Genomic DNA, 17,348 nt, shown 5'->3' with positions numbered 1-17,348 from the left:
TTCCCCTTCAGAAAGCCAGATTCAATTTCTAAGAAAATGTGGTGGCTGCTGAGGTGGTAATTGCAGGGTTTTTTTGGCAAGAGGTGATGTTAACCTTGAACAGTTTGCTGTGCAAGGCTAACTAAAGCTAGGCAGGGAAGCCAAGCACTTGTGGGGGTACAGCAACTTGGTTGACAGGTCTTGATCTTGCCATAAGTGCAACCAGCATGGTTTCAATCAGATGTTTGCCATGTGTTTATGCTGACCAACAACGAAGAGTGGCAGAAAAGCAGCCACAAGATCCATTTCTTCTTTGAGCCCCACATCTTAATTAATATGGAGCAATTGGAGTAGAGTTATGGAAGAGATGTTCACAGCACCACACAGTTGTGGGAACAGATGTGAAATGGGTAGGTGCTCCTGGAAATAGTCTGGAAGATTTTCACGTGTATAGCTAGTGCTGCTTCCCAGATTACTCTGTTGGACGCTGTCTTTCTAAACCTGTGTTAACTGGCCATGAAATGGTAAAGTCAGCATCTCCTAGCTTCCAAAATCACCGTCATGCATTCTTGCTGATCTGGTAATGGCTATCCTAGATTTGACTGTCTGGAATTTTAAGTGGCTGGCACCTGTTTGGCGAGCCACAAGTCCAACAGAATTACTCATCACATAGGCTAGGTTTATTAATATCTTTACGTAAGTAATGCATTTACACAAACTTACCTTTTCTATGAAAATATATTAAGAAACAGCTATGCTGATATAACATGACCACACAACTGATTTTTTGCATTACTACTCCAATTCTTATTTTTGCTAATCAAGATTTAAATGAATTTGAATATCAAAATTGCTATCAAATATTGATATTTGATTGCTATTTGAATATCAAAATTGGCTATCAAACCATATTTGACAGAATGTTGGTCTATTATTTTCTACATGATACTTCCAAACAAGGAAGTTATTTGCATTTGCTTGCTGTTTGGAGAGTGCCTTATATTCAGTTTATAATACAAAATACTGTACAGCTTCAAATAATTGTTATTCTCTAAATATATTTATTATTCAAAGGCTTTCTCCTGTTCCAGAAGGAATACATTCTATATTTATAATGCTGGCCTTGATTTGTTTAACGAGGAGGGCAAAACCAGATAATAAAGGGTTATTCTAGGGTTAAATTACTTTTTTCATAGGATACATCAAATCATTGCAGGAATTCAGGAACAGGACTGCATTTGCTTCCTGTGATACACCAACTGCATTTGTCTTATTTTGATGACTGTTTGTGTTTCATTCTGCATTAAACCTCTGCCTCTGGTAAAAAAAATAATTAAGAAGGCCCACAAAGAATGTAGATCCCAACTGGTTTTTATCCTTAACCTCTTCCTTTCACAAATAAAATTTTGGTATGTCAAGCCCTGTAATAAGAAAATGAACATTTGGTACCAAATTTGTGCATTGTGTGCTGAGAAAATGCATGTAAAGCTCTAGATACGTGTTTGTATTAATTTGTTATCTTATGTGGTTTCAGGAAATTTTTTCAATATCCTTGTATTACATAAGGTTCCAGAAGTCATTGTGAAGGCTGTTACAGCATATCCTGAAAATGCAAAGTTACAAGCTGCCGCTCTCAGTTGTTTAGCTCTTCTAAGTGAGTAAATCTCTGTCTACTTGTTAGTTTTTTCATTATAGTAATTTCTTGTAATAATATCAAACTCCATTTCATTAACACAGAAGCCTCAGGCAGGACAGCTTCAACAAAGCTGGATTTCCTACATAATTACAGTTTACTGTTTCACTATGATTAGACTGTGTTCATATCATATGCCCAACATCTGCACAGTGTTCAGAGCTGGTAAGTTACATTGACAGATCAGAACAGAGGAAACTGTTTATTCATAGGCAAATTTTGGATAATCCCTTCTTAACATAAAGTTTTCAGTGTTACCAGCACTGATTTGATGTTGTGTTTGCCAGGTATTGTGGCAGTTGATAGCAACACAAAATCAATGCTTGTGCTTGAGTTCTGAAATCAATTAAAAGCTGTAAACTTTTCCTGAATACAGTTCAGACAGAAATTAGTTAGCTAGTGGGAAAGAGATAAGAATCTGATCCTCTTTGTCCTTGAGTAATTGTTCCATATAAAAGTCAGTAGAAATGCTGTTTAAGAGTCCCCAGGATAGCAAAGATTAGAAATCAGTACACATTCCATTATGCCTCAGATATTATGCTCACTGTTGGTATCTCTTTTTTTCCCTTAACTAGTGAAAAATCACGAGTAGAAAATTATATATTTCAAATTGTGTTGCACTTTCTGGAACCAGATATTTCTCTTTAAGCAACTGCCATTTGCATTTTGTTTTTTAACAGCATTGCTTCAGAGTGTAGGTGGCTCTGAAATAAGTGATTCCATGCAATGATTCAGTTATATTTTTTGTCTGTGGTATTCTGTACATAAATACACAACAGAAAGAAGTACATGCAGATCTTTTCAGAGCCAAAGCCTAGACTGATCTGTAACTGTGTGACTCATTTACTATGCTACACTTCACTTTTTAACTCCTTTTATAACCTTGAAGATATTTTTCAAGTCTGTCTCAGAGTTTATGCCAAAAGATTTCTCCCTTCCCAGAAAAGGGAAGTGATTTTCACACATTGTCAGTGTGAGCGCCTCCATGACTATAGTAAGCTTGACACAGGTGTTTTGATTTCACAGTAAGAATTATTTGTAAATATTTTATATTTCAAGCTGAAACAATATTCTTAAACCGGGACTTAGAGGAAAGAAAAGAAGAGGAGGAGGAAGAAAAGTTATGCTGGTTGGAAGCATGTTACAGAGCATTAGAACTGCACCGAAAAAATACAGATGTGCTGGTGAGAAATTATGGATGATGGGAATATGGAAAAGACTGTATTATGTTTTGAGTAAAGTGTTTAGAAACATGCTTTTCTCATCTATATCCTCAGGCAAAAAAAAGGCCTTAAAATCTGGATTAGATTTAGAATAAATCTTACCTTTCCTGCCTTTCTTTGTTAATCTCAAGAGGTTTAATTACTTCTAGAGATCAAATGTAGGTAGGTAAGATGAGGCTTGTACCTGAAACTTTGGCCATGCAAAGATTGTTGTTTACATACCTCCATTGTATCCAACAGCCAAACACAGGCCCATCAGCAGAAGAATTAGTCTTGGTCTAAAATAGATATCAAAATGCAAATCAAATAATGAGACTGTCACACGTTTGTAACTTGGGCCTGTCTGAGCTATAAAGAATGTTACAGTGTACATTTTGTTCTGTTTCTACATAAAGTATCTCGTACCTCTTCTGTGAACTGAAAAGCAGTCAAACTATTCAAGTTTTTTCATACATTTTAAATCTTCTAGAGGTATGTTTTCTTAAAGAAATCTTTTTCTCTTGGCTTATATTTAGGAAGCTGCGTGCTGGGCTTTGAAAAGTCTGTTTCTGTATCAACGCAACCTTCATGAGAGGATTGGAGATGGAGATAATCAGTCAGTGTTGTCTTAAACTGGATTTTTGGAAATGAGAAGAAATGAGTGCCTGTTATTAAGCCATTTGATGTTTCACTTTGAAATTGTTTTTGTGTAGTAGATGGAATGCTTGATGGTCAACCACACCTAGGAAAGTTTCTTTGAAAATGTGCTGACCTTGACTCGGGAAAATTTGCTAGGGTTTTCATAAAGAGTCAGAACACAGCCTGTTAGAACTAATTGTTACAGTTCATAAGGAATTTTGTCTTCAGTTGCAAGAGGGATAAAGAATGTAAGAATTGGGAAAACAGGCAAGATTAAGATACCTAGCATGTAAGGAGTGTAGAAAAGCAGTCCTCATTTTTCCACAAATCAGATGAAAAGGCATTGTAGAGGGAGTGCTGCCTCATTAGGGATAATCTACTGGGCATGGATAAGATACAAATTTCTGTTTTACTTAAACTATTTCTCAGAGTTCCTTAAAATTTTAGTTGCTCAATTTTTGTAAGCCTGTTCATACCCCTTTCTGGACCTCAGGTCCCTTTGAAAGTGTGGCTCCAAGGAATTCAGAGAGACTCAGAGTAGATAAAGTTGCATAGGTTACAAAGGGTTTTCTGTCAGCTGTTGTTGTGGAAACATCTTTGAAACCATGAGCAATCACCTGAAATTTTCATTATGTTATGTAATACCTTTTTAGGAAAATGAACTGCAATTAAGAAGTACCTACTGTAATACAGTCAATGTGCAGTGATTTGTTTCTCTCTGAAAGGTTCCCAATAGACAGAGCAGTGATGCTTTCCATGCTGATGCACTCCTCTTCAAAAGAAGTGTTTCAGGCAGCTTCTAGTACCTTGGCAATTTTGTCACAACAAAATGGTAAGGGAATTATCTTTTCTTTCTCATTCAGCAGAAAGTTATTGCAAAAATATTAAAGAGCATTTAATGTACTGTTGAGTAAATACAATGCTTCCTGTGATTAGGATATTATGTTGTGGTAAGTAGGAAGTTTATTCCTTTCTTTGAAAAAGTTATTATTGGCAAGTATCAAAAAATATGAGGAAATAAAGAGCTCTCTGCCAGTTTTTGTGTTGCAACTGCTACTTTTTGGATCAGGAGACATGAAAAAAGTGTGCTCTCTTTGTATGCTTGTTTAAATATCACATGTTTGAATTTCATCAAGAGCAGCATTTGTTGAAAAATCACATGAATAAGGAACACAGCCCAACAAATACGCTTTATTGCTTAACACCATCCTGTTGACTTCAGTGGATCAAATTGTGTAGAAACTTAAGCATGTGCATGACAGTTTTCAAGATTGCTTTACTCCTGATCGTGTCCCTAACGTGGTTTCCTAACTTTTTTCAATTTGCAGACCCCCTCAAAATTTTTCAGTGGAGATGTGGACCCCTGAGTAGAGTATTTAAGCCTACTGACAGTTGGCCTGCTTTTTTTAAATAACTCTCACAGAATCCTTTGAGATGGTTATGGACCTCAAGTGGTTTGCAGACTGCACATTGAAAACCACTGGCTAGATAGGAAGAAAAATCCTAGCAGTTAATTACCATTCTCTAGGTGAGAAAGCATTGTTTTATCACCAGTTTTTTGAGCCATCCAAGTACATAAAACCTAACACAGAAAAGGTTTTATAACTATTTATGAGATCAATATGTATCTATGCTGAGAAATAGATCTCATAAATGTATGCATACTATTGTCATATACTTTCATAGTATACAGGTCAGGTACTTTCATAACGTTACTGACAAGTGTACCTCTGATTTCTTTAGGATATTTAAAGCAAGTTTTTCTTTTTTTCTTTTTAATTTTTTTTTTTTTTTTGCACCCTGAGTGAATGTGCTTACAGCAGATATGATAATTAAAGAAGCTTAGTAAAACCTTCTGGCATAATGCAGTATTGCTTGAGCTATGAGTGAGCATATGAAGTGGATGTACTGAACTGGGGATAACAAGATTCAGTAGTAGTTACTATGATAATTTTAATAGTATCCTAATTTTTTTTAGTTAAAGTTATAGCTACAACATGTGCTTAGATATTTGAATTCGCAAAAAAAAACCAACAAAAAAAACCAAAGTAAATAGAATGAATAAACATAAGTTAGTTTTTGAAATTTAATTTTGGAAGTTAGAAGGCTTTTAAAGTTTTAAGCTCTAGCTTTCCTACATGATCACAGAATGCAATTACAAGGAAAAAGTTTAAGAATAAACATTTCTGAAAATAAAAGTAAGGCTGTATATTCTCCTTCCCATATGTTAACTTTACCTAAGTAAAGATAGCAGATGTATAGAAACTTATTAGACAGTCAGAAATTATAATGTGTTTGATTAAGCTATGCTAACAGGAGTCGGCTTCAGCTCAAATGGTTTCCCATTTTAATTTATACTATTATGTCTGTTTGGTGAGGCAAAAACACTAAAAAAAAAAAAGAAGATAAAAGTTGGTTTTGAGAAGTACACAGAAAGAAAGATTTACTGGATTCTTGCTATTTTGTGTTTTAGTAAATATTAGGAAGACACTTCTGGCAAAAGGCATACATATGAATGTCTTGGATATAATGAGGAAGCATCCGCATTCTCCTGAAGTGGTTGAAAGTGCCTGCAGGCTTCTGAATCACGTTTTTGAAGGAAGGTAATAAATTTAGAAATGCATGTCCACTTCCATGGTGAAGGGTTTTGAGATTCAATGCCATAAGTGATTACATTTAAATTTTTACTGATTGTAAAATTGATCATAGCCTGACAGCCCTGTTTAAGACATGGAATTCTGTAAGCCCTGTAGTCAAATGCCCGAGTGGGTGTGTGTAGGGAGCTTCATGTTCTTTCCTTCATGGTTCTTGAGCAGTGAGATTCAAATAGACAATTGCTGTGTGGTCTCCCCTCCTCTTAGCCACACTGAATTCCATTGAGAGATAAGAAATTTCCCACAAAATTACTTCTGATTATTAAAATAGCATTCTGTTAATACTACTTTCTTGTTGGCTAGGATGCAATTATTTACATAGACTGAATTAATTGAATGGCATGAAAATAATTTGCTATGATGGAGTTAAGTACCAGAGTTTAATTTATGTTTCAGATTTAGTGTTCCAAAGGGTTATCACACTACGTTAATAAAGGACAAATATATGCAAAATTTAAAAATGCATTTTTGAAACTTATTTTATAAAAATTATTTTCAGCTTCCCTCATCTGGATGTAATGACAGTGGCAGTATCAGAAGTTGTAAAAGCCATGAGAAAACATGAAAAATCACTGTCTGTACAACTGGAAGCATTTCGAGTCCTTTTACACTTCATGATGCCCAGTAAGTCATGCAAAGGCATACACCAAATCAGAGAATAGAATCAGATAGCTGGCTTGTAGTCTTTCTTATCTAATGATGCAACTTTTAATGGGACTTAAAGTTATTGTAGTTCTGTACATAGCAGAGAACAGCTGTAATTCTTTAGGAACATACAAGATGGGAGAAAATATTTTTGAGGTATTGAAGGTAACAGATCAAAGTGATCACTGCTGATTTCCCCTTGATTTCATCACTGAAGAGTTAGCTCCATTACTTCTGAGGAATTCAGGGAATGAGTGTGGAGCTATCAGTGTCATTGTGGTTTGCATCATCAATTCCCTTGAAGTGAGAGCAAACCATGATAATGACATGAGCATTGTTGTACCACAAAATGCAATTGTTTTGATTGTATCTCTTGGAAGGAATATAAAAACTGGACAATGATCTTTATATTTAAAGATATAAAATACACAGTTATGTACTACTTTTTATCCAAAAGGAGAAACCAAACTGACTAATTTAGAAATTCCTTTCCAAAAACCCTCTCTTTATTAGCAATACAGAGGGGAGAAAAATGTTCTTTATTAGTTTTATGCCTTTAGTAGAATTTTGGAGAAGTTCTAACTCTTTTTGTCAGTGTACTGCTATATATCCTGGTTTTTTCCTCTGGTATTGAGTGTAGGAGTTCAGACATGGGGTACTCAGGGATTTTTTTCAGAGCAACTTTTTGCAAGTATCTCTTAGCAGTTTTGGCTGAACATTTACAAAACTAATAACTCTGAAAATAGTAACCTGGTTAATATGCAGATTGATTGCAGGTTTTCCGTTTCCTTCTATTATTTGAGTTCCAATCCTAATACTTTCCTCTTTTTTCAACAAAGAGCAAGATTTAGACTTGATGTGTGTTCTAACAAGGCACTTTGATTGCCAGTGTCCTGAAAATTAGGCCCTTCTAAAGCATAATCAAACACAGAGAGCACAAACTGGATGTTGAAACTTGCAGGTTAATTAGGGAAAAAAAAGTAATTCATGGGAAAAATAGTAATCACAATAAATATGAGTGCTGAACTGACTTTGAAAGGATTTCTGGGTACTCTGGTAGTGTCACTTAACACTAATGCCAAAAGCTACAAGAAGGTAAATCTGAAAAACCTTTCTCTGTTTTTTCTGGATATGCTCACATTGCACTTAATGCCATCTATGTGTAAAATTTTTCCTGTGCTGTGCTGCCAAGTGAGCAAGAACAAACACTTTATAGCTTCTCTGTAGTGTCTCCTTACCAGAAGGAAGAGGCATTCTGAAGTAGGTATCAGGAAACTCCATAGCTCAAAAAACTAATATATTGCAATGTACCTTAGAGCAGATTCTTTGGCACAATTTGTATTTTCATAGTAAACAGTGAGGAAATGTGTGGTGAAATTTTCCTTTCAAGCACAATGTACTCAGATTGCAATGTAAATCTGCCAGTCTTCCAGTCTTGGCAATAGTGTTCTGAAAATACCATAAGATCTGAAATATGCTCTCTGAGTCACCTAAGTGTTCATTTGATTGTTACATCATATTATATGGTGGGGAGAATATGAAATCTGCTGTTCTGAGGAAGGCTGTTTTCCATTGTTGCAGATACAAAGAATGAACACCAGAATGGTTCTTCCAGAGATGTGGGAGATGCTGCTTTTGCACTTACAGGAAAAGTCATTAAAAGCCAGTGTCTGTTGGAGGGAACTCACTCTTTGGTGCTTAATGCTTTAAACAGGGTATGGTTAAAGCTTTATTCTAATGTATTTTTGTCATTATTTTCACTTGAAATGGTGAATCATTTGTAAATTTTAGTTCTGCACTGATTTTCCTACTGATTTGATAGAATTAATCTTAACTCCCAAGTTTCATGAATCTTTTAGGGTTTCTTCTTACTTTCTTTTCTGGGGTGTATTAGATGATTCTTTATACAGTAATTCCAAAGGATATTAATTTTTTAAAAAGCTCATTTTTTTTTCCTAGAATACAGTTTATTTGGTTTTGTTTTTTTCTTAAAACAGACTAGTGTGTATATGAAAAGTGTCCTTATGCCTACACCTCAGCTACACGTAGAACTGGGTGGACAACTCAGTTGTCTGCATTCTTTTCACTGTTCAACTTTTTCCAGCCCCTGTAAAATAGAATGATCACTGCCTTGATGGAGAAGCTGAAAAATGAAAGGCTGAAGCAGACTCAGTCTCTGCAAAGGAAACACTGGGAACTTTGCATAGCAAATTAACCTTAAATCCCAGTGACTGGAAATATATAACTTCATGGCGTTCAGAAGAATCCAATCTCTACAAGGTTTTCAAGTTTCACATGATCAAAATGTAGCAATTCCTAATTTTTTAGAAGTCCCTCTCAGGAATTTTAAGCTCACAAAACAGATTCCAGTCAAGGAGATTTATGTCTCTTACATTTACTATAGAATTCAGAGCAAGTAATGTATCAGTGAAGTAGTTCTAGGGTGTCTAAAGGGCATCTTGACCTGAAGATAACAGATGTAGGAGCTAACAAAAGAGGTAAAATGATTTTTGCTTCAGAAGGTCTTCAGTATTTCATGATCATCCATTTTCCAGAGCAGCTGGTTTGTGGTTTGGGGTACTACAATATCAGCCAGAAGGACTAGAAATTGACACATTTAATTAAAAATCAGAGGTAGAATAAGGAGGAAGATGGTTATGATAGCATTGAAATAATTTTGCAGATTTGTGATGGCTGTGACACTCTCAGATCTAGGCCTCATCTAGGTTTCCTCCATCTAAAAGTGGGGGATGGTAATAGGTATGTTACTTCATATATTTTTCTTTTTATATTTTTTCAGTTGCCATCTTGTTTATCACTTGTTCCAGTTCTCAAAAAAACAAAAAACCCCACATTTTTTTTATTTTTCTACCACAAAGAAAGTATGGTTTCTCCCTCTGCTTGACATAGAAAAATGGTGTAAACTTATCAATGAGAATGTGAGGGGGAAAAAAATTCAGTCAGAAAACTAGCTGTAGAATATTTTCAGAATAAAAGATGAAAATCTGGGGAAGTTATGATCAGCTGAAACTGATGGTTGATAAGAAAATCTTTTTGCAGTTGTGATTGTTGTTATTTATTGTCAAATACTTAAGACCAGCATTCACTTGTTGTTACAGAGCAACTTTAAGAGCAGGCAACTTTTCTGTTGCTGGTGTAAGCAGATCTTGATAAAATCTTGATCTGATTTTATCTTCCTTTCTCCATTAGTTTATTGGAAATCCTAGCATTCAGAAGTGTGGATTAAAACTACTTGGTTCTGTAGCTGAGTGCACTGGTGCATTAGAAATTTTAACCCAGCAAGGAGCAACTGACACTGTGCTTCACACCCTGCAGATGTATCCAGATGAACAAGGTAGGGAAGGTGTTTTATCAGCAGAATGAGAATGGCATGGTAGGAGGGTTTGTAAGAGATCTGTTGCTCTCCTTAGTGCTGCATGTGATGTAGGTTGTGTTGCAAGAGAAGGCTGCAGTGCTGCACAGTCCTCAGATTCACCCACATTGTAGTTATGCCTGGCCCTATTATAGCTTCTCCAAGTAACTTTCTGGAATGTTACTGAAAGACTAATTTAATCATCGGTTCATTCCACTCAGAATGTCTGAATTATCGGTGTCTGAATAATATTTATTTTTCTCCTAGATATACAGTGTTTGGGTTTGAGTCTTCTGCGCTCTTTGATTACAAGGAAGAGTTTGTGTATTGCAACTATGCATGTCCTGTCAGCAGTTCTGGTTTCTACTCTGCGAAGATTTAAAGAAGTCACTGAAATCCAGATGCATGTATGTGTCAATTCTGTCTTTGAAGATGAAAAAAAACCTCAAAACCATAGAAAATTATTTTAATATAGTTACATTTGAAGTCCAATTCTGTATTTTACTTACTTGACTTTGATTTTATTAAAACTATTAGATTAGTATAAACCTTTGTTAATTAAACTGAGACTTTTGTGATAGAGATGGTTTCCTTAGAGGCATATATTCAATCCAGAATGCATAAGCATGAGGTGTTTATCTAAAACTTCTAAGATCTGCAAGCTAGAACAAATTTCTCAATCATGATCCATCATTCTGTCAATCTGTAACCATTTCATGAAGTAACTATCATTAGAGTACTGATTGCCCTTCTTTGAGAAGTCACAGAAAATGGCTTAGTTCCAAACCTTGTCACCAGGAATAAACTTAGTGTAGGAATGCTGTATTTAAGAAAAGATATTACTAGAATACTATCAGACTTTGGACCCACATCTGTATATGGAAGGAGAGTTCTTTGTCTGCAAATATACATTTAATCCTTGTGTAAAATTCTGTTTCCTCTGCTTCAGAAGTTTTCCCTGTTTGTTATTAGTTTCATGTCTGTAGTGGGATAGAGTTTGCATGTGACATCAGCTTTCTGTGAGAGTTTCTATATTTCTCTTTCAGATGAATATGGAAATATCACAAGTCCAGCCTCCCTTCTTTGCTGCTATTTTCCCCCCAGTCTCTCCACATTTAGCTTAGCGACCAATGTAGAGAGAAATAAAAACAATATGGTGAAATAAGGAAGTTACTTTAAGTGATTTAGTTTCAGTTGGCTTTGGACAAAGAGCCCATCATTTACCCAGTTCACCCTTCTAGGTGAACTTTACTAGCAGAATCATGAGATAATTTTGTATTTCTTCTTAGATTTTAGATACACCTGTTAATCTTTTCATTTAGCCTGGTAGTTCTTTTCAATTTCAGAGTAATTCAGTGTGTTGCTTACATAACACACTGGAACAGTGTGTAATCTTCATTCCATATCCTTACAAAGAGATTGTTTCCTCTTTACATTTTCAGGAAATCACAAGTACATTTGTCACTGCCAGGCAGGACATTGTCAGATGTTGTGGTGCATATTTGACTTTTCAAAGTGTCAGTTAATATCTGTTTAAGCGGGTCAGCTAAACAAGCATGAAACTGCAATTATATAAGCAGAGACACCTGCTATTTCTGCCTTCTCTCCCAGTCTTCTCCTATATGTTAACTATTGCATGTTTAAAAGTAAGACAAAAAAATTAAAGCACTAATCTGTTTTTTGAAATTTGATTTTGTTGCATGACCTGTTTTAAAGTGACACTTTTTAAAGCTGTACCTCTTTCAATGTTCTCATTGTGTTCTTAGGGTTTTCATGCAGTCTTGGCGATTCTTGGTTTGTCACCTTGTTTTGCAAAGCTGCTGGTAAATGAATCATTTGATACAATCATTTTTTACCAGATGTCTATGTGTTTCACTGACCAGCGAGATCAACAGGTATCTTTTTTCTCTGATGGTTCCACAGCTGAAAAACGTTAGATGTTGGTGCTTTTTTGTCCTAACTTTTATTGTTTGTATTCTCATTCAGTTCCAAAGCCTGTGTTGTAAATGTTTTTCTAAAATAGCTGAAAATGATGATTTAAAAAATACGATGCTGGAAAAAGCATGTATGGAGTATAACAGTATTATGGCTGAATGTTTACTTCTCCTGGGAGCTGATATTAATAGGAAGACAAAGACAAACTCTTTGATCTATCAGGTAATACATGGAAATGTATATACAATTTTATTGCTTAAAATTTTGTGCTTTTGGGTTCCTTTCTGTTGTAATGTAAATATTTATTTGGCAGAACACAGAAAACAGAGAGACTGCTGCCACATACCTACAAGTGCTTCTTGCTAACTGTGACCACCTTTAAATTTCACTTTTTTTTTTTTTAAGTGATATGCATAAGCACTTCTTCATTTTGGTTCAGTGTGAAAGTTTTAAATAGTCTGAGAGAACCCCACCAATACTGCCTGAAAGGAATTAGGAAGTGTTCAGTTCTGCTGGTAGAACTGTGAGTGATGAAGCATAGCTGGGTTTGGAACTGACCATCCATTCATAGAGTGTGAGGCAAATCAGTGATAGCAAACCACAGTGGACATATACATGGAAGTAACTGAAAGTATTTCTAGAAAGTATTTTTAATATTCACAATCATCACTAATCTATGTAGCAATGCTGGCTTGGAGATTGGGAGGAGCTGACTGAACCATAGAAACTTAAAGGTTGGAAAAGACCTCCATGATAGTGAAGTCCAAATTTTGGCTGAACACCATGTTGCCAACTAAGCCAGAGTACTAAGTGCCACATCCAAGTGTTTCTTGGACAATTCCAGGGATGGGGACTCCACCACTTAGGGTTTCAATGCTTAACCACCATGTGAAGAAATGTGAAGAAATTTTTCCTGATGTCCACCTGAACCTATCCTTGAGCAGCTTGAGGCCTCTTGTCCTGTCACTGGTTACCTGGGAGAAGTGGCTGATCTCTACCTGTCTACACTCTCCTTTCAGGTAGTTAAAGCCAGTAGAGCTGAGCTCACTATCATTAGGCAAGGCTTGATGAAACTGATTGTTGCTGCCTGTTCTTTAAATATCCAGATGATAACCCCTAAGTGTCTGTTTTCCACTAAACAAATAAATAAACGGAGTTGCAATAGACCACATGCAATAACCAAACTAGATAAATTACCATTCATTTCTGCCTGAAAATTGTGTGCACTCATGACAAAAATTACAGTTGCAGATCTAAAGCATTTGATACATTTGGGAAAATCCTTCATGAAAGTGGCAATTGATACTCAGATGCCTTAGGCAAACACATGCTCCAAGGAGTGACAAATAATTGAGAAAGAGACACAATCCTTATGATAAAGTCACTCTGAGATGAGCATCTTAAGGCAGTCTGAGCTGTTACTTGAATGCTTCATATTCTTGGTTTGTTTTAATTGTTTTCTTGTTTTAGGTTTGTGAGAAAGGAAATAATCCTAAACTGGTGGAATTGTTATTAGCCAGTGGTGCTCGAGAGCAGGATGTTCGGAGTGCTTTGACCATCAGTATAAAGAGAGGAGATAGCCAAATCATCAGCTTGCTCTTAAAGAAGCTTAGCCTTGATGTCACCAACAGCAGTATATGTCTTGGAGGATTTGGTTTTGGCAGATTAGAGCCTTCCTGGCTCATTCCTTTGTTCCCAGATAAACTTACTCAAACAAGAAAACAGAGTGAGTATATATAGAAATTGCTGTACCAAATGGGTCAGTATCTTTTGATGATACTATGAATGTGTTTTTGGTGAAGATTTTCAGTTGACAATCTCTTTGTAGCATTCAGCTTGCTATAGAAAGTTTGGCAAAACTTTAAAATAAATCAAGTTATTTCTGTTATTTTTTTGAAGCTACTTAGATTTCTTGAAGATTATTTTATCTTTTCCATTTCTTGTACATACAGGTGCAGGTTCTGCACTGGCAAGGATGGTGCTCAAATTCCAGATGAAAAACACTTCAGAGGATAGATCAAGAGCCTCCTCTGATCCAAATTTGTCTGAAGATGGAGTGGATAGAAATTATGATTGGAATTTCATACCTGACCCATTAGTGGACAGTATTTTTCCTTTGACTGATGACATTGACAGTGAAGGTAATTTTTTTTCTTTTCTTTTTTTGCTTTTTATAATCCCAGTTTAATGTGCTAGGGCTAGACTATAGCCATAAATCAGTTGTTTGTGTTTGATATTTAACACTTCCCATGAAGAAAAAAGCTGCTATCTAAAATTTTGTTTGGGCTAACATTGGAAAATAATTCGTGGTGAGTATGTGCTTCATCTACGAAACTTGAAGAAGACCTTGAAGACCTTGAAGAATTTTATTTAGTCATACATTTAGAATTAGTTTGTCATGTGTTCAGTTTTTGTAGAGAGAAAGAGTAGAGAGATTCTTGCAGCTGAATTTAGATTTTGACTTTTTCTGTCTGTTTCTGAGATGCCTTTTTAGTCTATGAGAAAAAGCAAGAGTTTCAGGAGCCCGGTTTGTCTCATCATGAAGTCAGGTATATTGCAATCTAGAAACCCCTCTGTTCCCTGGGTAGTCTATAAATAAAGTTCATACAACCAGATCCAGTATAGAAGACTACATTATTAACAAATAAAGTAGTTGAAACAAGCCCTATCCCAAAGATAACTAATTGATCAGAAGGTGTAAATGACAGGTTTATGTTCAGCCCAACACCATTCTTTGTAACCAGGTCATTTGAATGCCTTTAACTTCTAGAAAGTCAGCATTTCTGTCTATAATACCTGCCACTTAATACAGAAAGTAGCTTTAATTTTTAGCATATCTTTTTTGTTCAAATTTTGCTTTTGTTTTAGAACAGCTGGTTACTTAAAATCATCACAGATGAAGAAATTGAATTTTGGAATCAGAGAATCCTAAGGAACTTTTTGATTCTACTTTGTTCTTTTCCTTACATCATTCAGCACCACTTTTAATTTCTGTATGTCTATTTGTTGCCCCATGTAGAAAAGTTGTTATTATGAAAAAATGCAGGAGTGAAGTACAAAAAGTTAAAAGTTTAAAGTTAAAACTTAGAAGTTAAAAGTAGCTTTGAGAAGAGGATCATCAAATGTCTTCAGACAACACCAAATGCCTCCTGAATCACCAAATCTAGAGTGGCATTTGATATTTCATTCTCAATAAATGCGGGACTGCAAATTTATCTATTGAAATACAACTCTTTTCTATTTTAAAAAGTTACTTACACTGAAGTAGCAGAAAGATGTGCTATGAAACATACATAATAATCCCAAACCAATGGGAATTTTGTATCATAAATCATCAGTGCAGGTCCTGCTATCAGATGCAGGTCCTACTTGAAGATTGTCAGGTGAGTATGGCCCCTCTGCTCTAAAACACACTGACAACATTCTTGGCCTATTGCACACATAATTGACCTGTGAGATCCTGCCATTATTGATGCTTTTGAAATGTATCTCTTATTTGTGTGTCAGCATCTGTATTAAAGTTGAATTCTGAGCCTCATCTTTGAATACATTTTCTTACCTATTTCTGTTTCTGTGTTCAAGGAAGTGAAGGTTCACTTTTCACAAAGAAGAAGTCCAATTCCATTGCAGTTGCCGATTTATATTGTAGAGAAATGGCATGTCAGAGAGGTTCTCCTACTTTGCCACGACATTCCTACTCTGTGGTAAGTCAGATCCATGCTCATTCCAGGTTTTTAAGTCCATCTACATAGCCTACTCCAAAATTTTTAATAATCAGGTTTTAGGAAAGGTCATGTAACCATATGGGCTTTTTCTCACTGTTGCCATGCAGTGTTTCCTTGTATTGTGGTGTGCTGTATGGATGAGTTTATCAAAAAAGAATAAACAATGGATGAGTTTAGCAAAAATTTATGATCACTAAAAAGTATCTTTTAGTATCAAACACCCTTTTGAAGTGTTCAAATTTCCAGTCTGGTGTTCAAATGGAAATACAGGGATCATGGGCCCATTCACAAAGACTTAACTTCCCCTTAGTGAAGCTGATCTTCAGTAAAGATCAATGGAGAGAGGCTGATTCCCTAAGAAGACAAAAGAGGACAAACTGGTGGAGTCAAAGTCAGGTTCCTTTGGAAAAGCCTGTCTCTTTCCATTGACTGTAAGGGAAACTGGAGAGACTGGCTTTCCTAGAGAAAGTTACGTTGTGTAAGACTCTGCTCCATCCTATTACTGCACCCTAGTGAAAGTCATTATGGGTTGCCAGAAATGCACTATTTCTAAATCTACCATTCTTTCATATTGCATGGTTCAATATACTTTATATAGATGAAATGATTATTTTGAGTTTAAGTGTATAGTTTTTTTGTGTTCTCCTTAAAAGTTCTGATAAAAAGAAATCACAATAAAAAGAATTTTACTGAATTTGGATGATTTCAGAACTTTCATATGTTCCTAAATGGTTTTTCTCTTGGATTTTGCAGGGACCTGGCTCAGATTATGAACCATTAATGAAACAAAGACGAAAATTCTTGCTCTCAGATGAATCCCCCAGTAAGTAAACCATACAATTTAAAGTATATAACACATTTTGCATCCTTAATGCTTTCACAAGCATAGCATGCAACAATTTGAGACAGATTATATATATTTTTAAAGAGGAGTATACGCTTTAGAAGTACTACAATGAAGTACATATAATGCATATATAGGAGTTTTTATTTCTTGATCTGCACAAATCAGTTATGTAGGCAATGGAATTTCATGAGTGCCCTTATAGGCTTTCAGAAGCTCTTTTTGTTGTGCAGTGCATAACCATTCATCTCTTCCCCTTCCCTACTGTCTTAAAAATTTCTGAGTCTTAATAGATTTCTTCATGGATTTGTATCTTAACCAATATCCAAACATTCAATGTCTTCTGCATTTTTTGATCCCAAGCTAAATGACCATAATTTGACTTAAGCAATAAATGAAATCATGGTATTTTCACATTTTTGTTTTAATAGAAGGCGTCTCGAAATTGTCATCACATATAAGACCATCAGACAGTCTTTCTTCATTGATCTCAGAGAAAGAATATATTAAATCACTAGATCTTTCATCAAATGAACTGGAGAACATTGATGCCATCAGCCAGAATAGCTGCTTAACTAGTCATCTGGAACACCTTGAGAAACTGGAGCTCCACCAAAATGCTCTTACAAACATTCCAGAACAACTGTGTGAAGTAATTC

At 35.5% G+C, this 17,348-nt stretch overlaps 1 protein-coding gene across 6 annotated transcripts in view; it reads left to right on the top strand.

The window, feature by feature from the left end:
- The window catches only part of LRRK2 (leucine rich repeat kinase 2), a 62,293-nt gene that overhangs the window by 14,440 nt on the left and 30,505 nt on the right, over positions 1 to 17,348 (top strand). For 5 of the 6 annotated variants that reach the window (XM_015627065.2, XM_015627070.2, XM_015627069.2 and 2 more), the window contains 16 exons: positions 1,514 to 1,633; positions 2,732 to 2,856; positions 3,411 to 3,490; positions 4,239 to 4,345; positions 5,987 to 6,116; positions 6,667 to 6,791; positions 8,394 to 8,527; positions 10,023 to 10,167; positions 10,453 to 10,592; positions 11,952 to 12,080; positions 12,172 to 12,342; positions 13,591 to 13,846; positions 14,073 to 14,261; positions 15,703 to 15,824; positions 16,599 to 16,668; positions 17,121 to 17,341. In XM_015627065.2, coding sequence (XP_015482551.1) covers positions 1,514 to 1,633; positions 2,732 to 2,856; positions 3,411 to 3,490; positions 4,239 to 4,345; positions 5,987 to 6,116; positions 6,667 to 6,791; positions 8,394 to 8,527; positions 10,023 to 10,167; positions 10,453 to 10,592; positions 11,952 to 12,080; positions 12,172 to 12,342; positions 13,591 to 13,846; positions 14,073 to 14,261; positions 15,703 to 15,824; positions 16,599 to 16,668; positions 17,121 to 17,341 — 2,264 coding nt within the window. Of the gene's footprint in view, positions 1 to 1,513; positions 1,634 to 2,731; positions 2,857 to 3,410; positions 3,491 to 4,238; positions 4,346 to 4,934; positions 5,042 to 5,986; positions 6,117 to 6,666; positions 6,792 to 8,393; positions 8,528 to 10,022; positions 10,168 to 10,452; positions 10,593 to 11,951; positions 12,081 to 12,171; positions 12,343 to 13,590; positions 13,847 to 14,072; positions 14,262 to 15,702; positions 15,825 to 16,598; positions 16,669 to 17,120; positions 17,342 to 17,348 lie in introns of those variants that run through there. The other variant, XM_015627073.2, reaches the window with a different exon arrangement.

The sequence above is a fragment of the Parus major genome, chromosome 1A (genome assembly GCF_001522545.3).
Source record: "Parus major isolate Abel chromosome 1A, Parus_major1.1, whole genome shotgun sequence".
NCBI classification, from domain to species: Eukaryota; Metazoa; Chordata; class Aves; order Passeriformes; family Paridae; genus Parus; species Parus major.
Note: the sequence above shows the minus strand (reverse complement) of the source record. Positions and strands in the feature narration are given on the sequence as shown.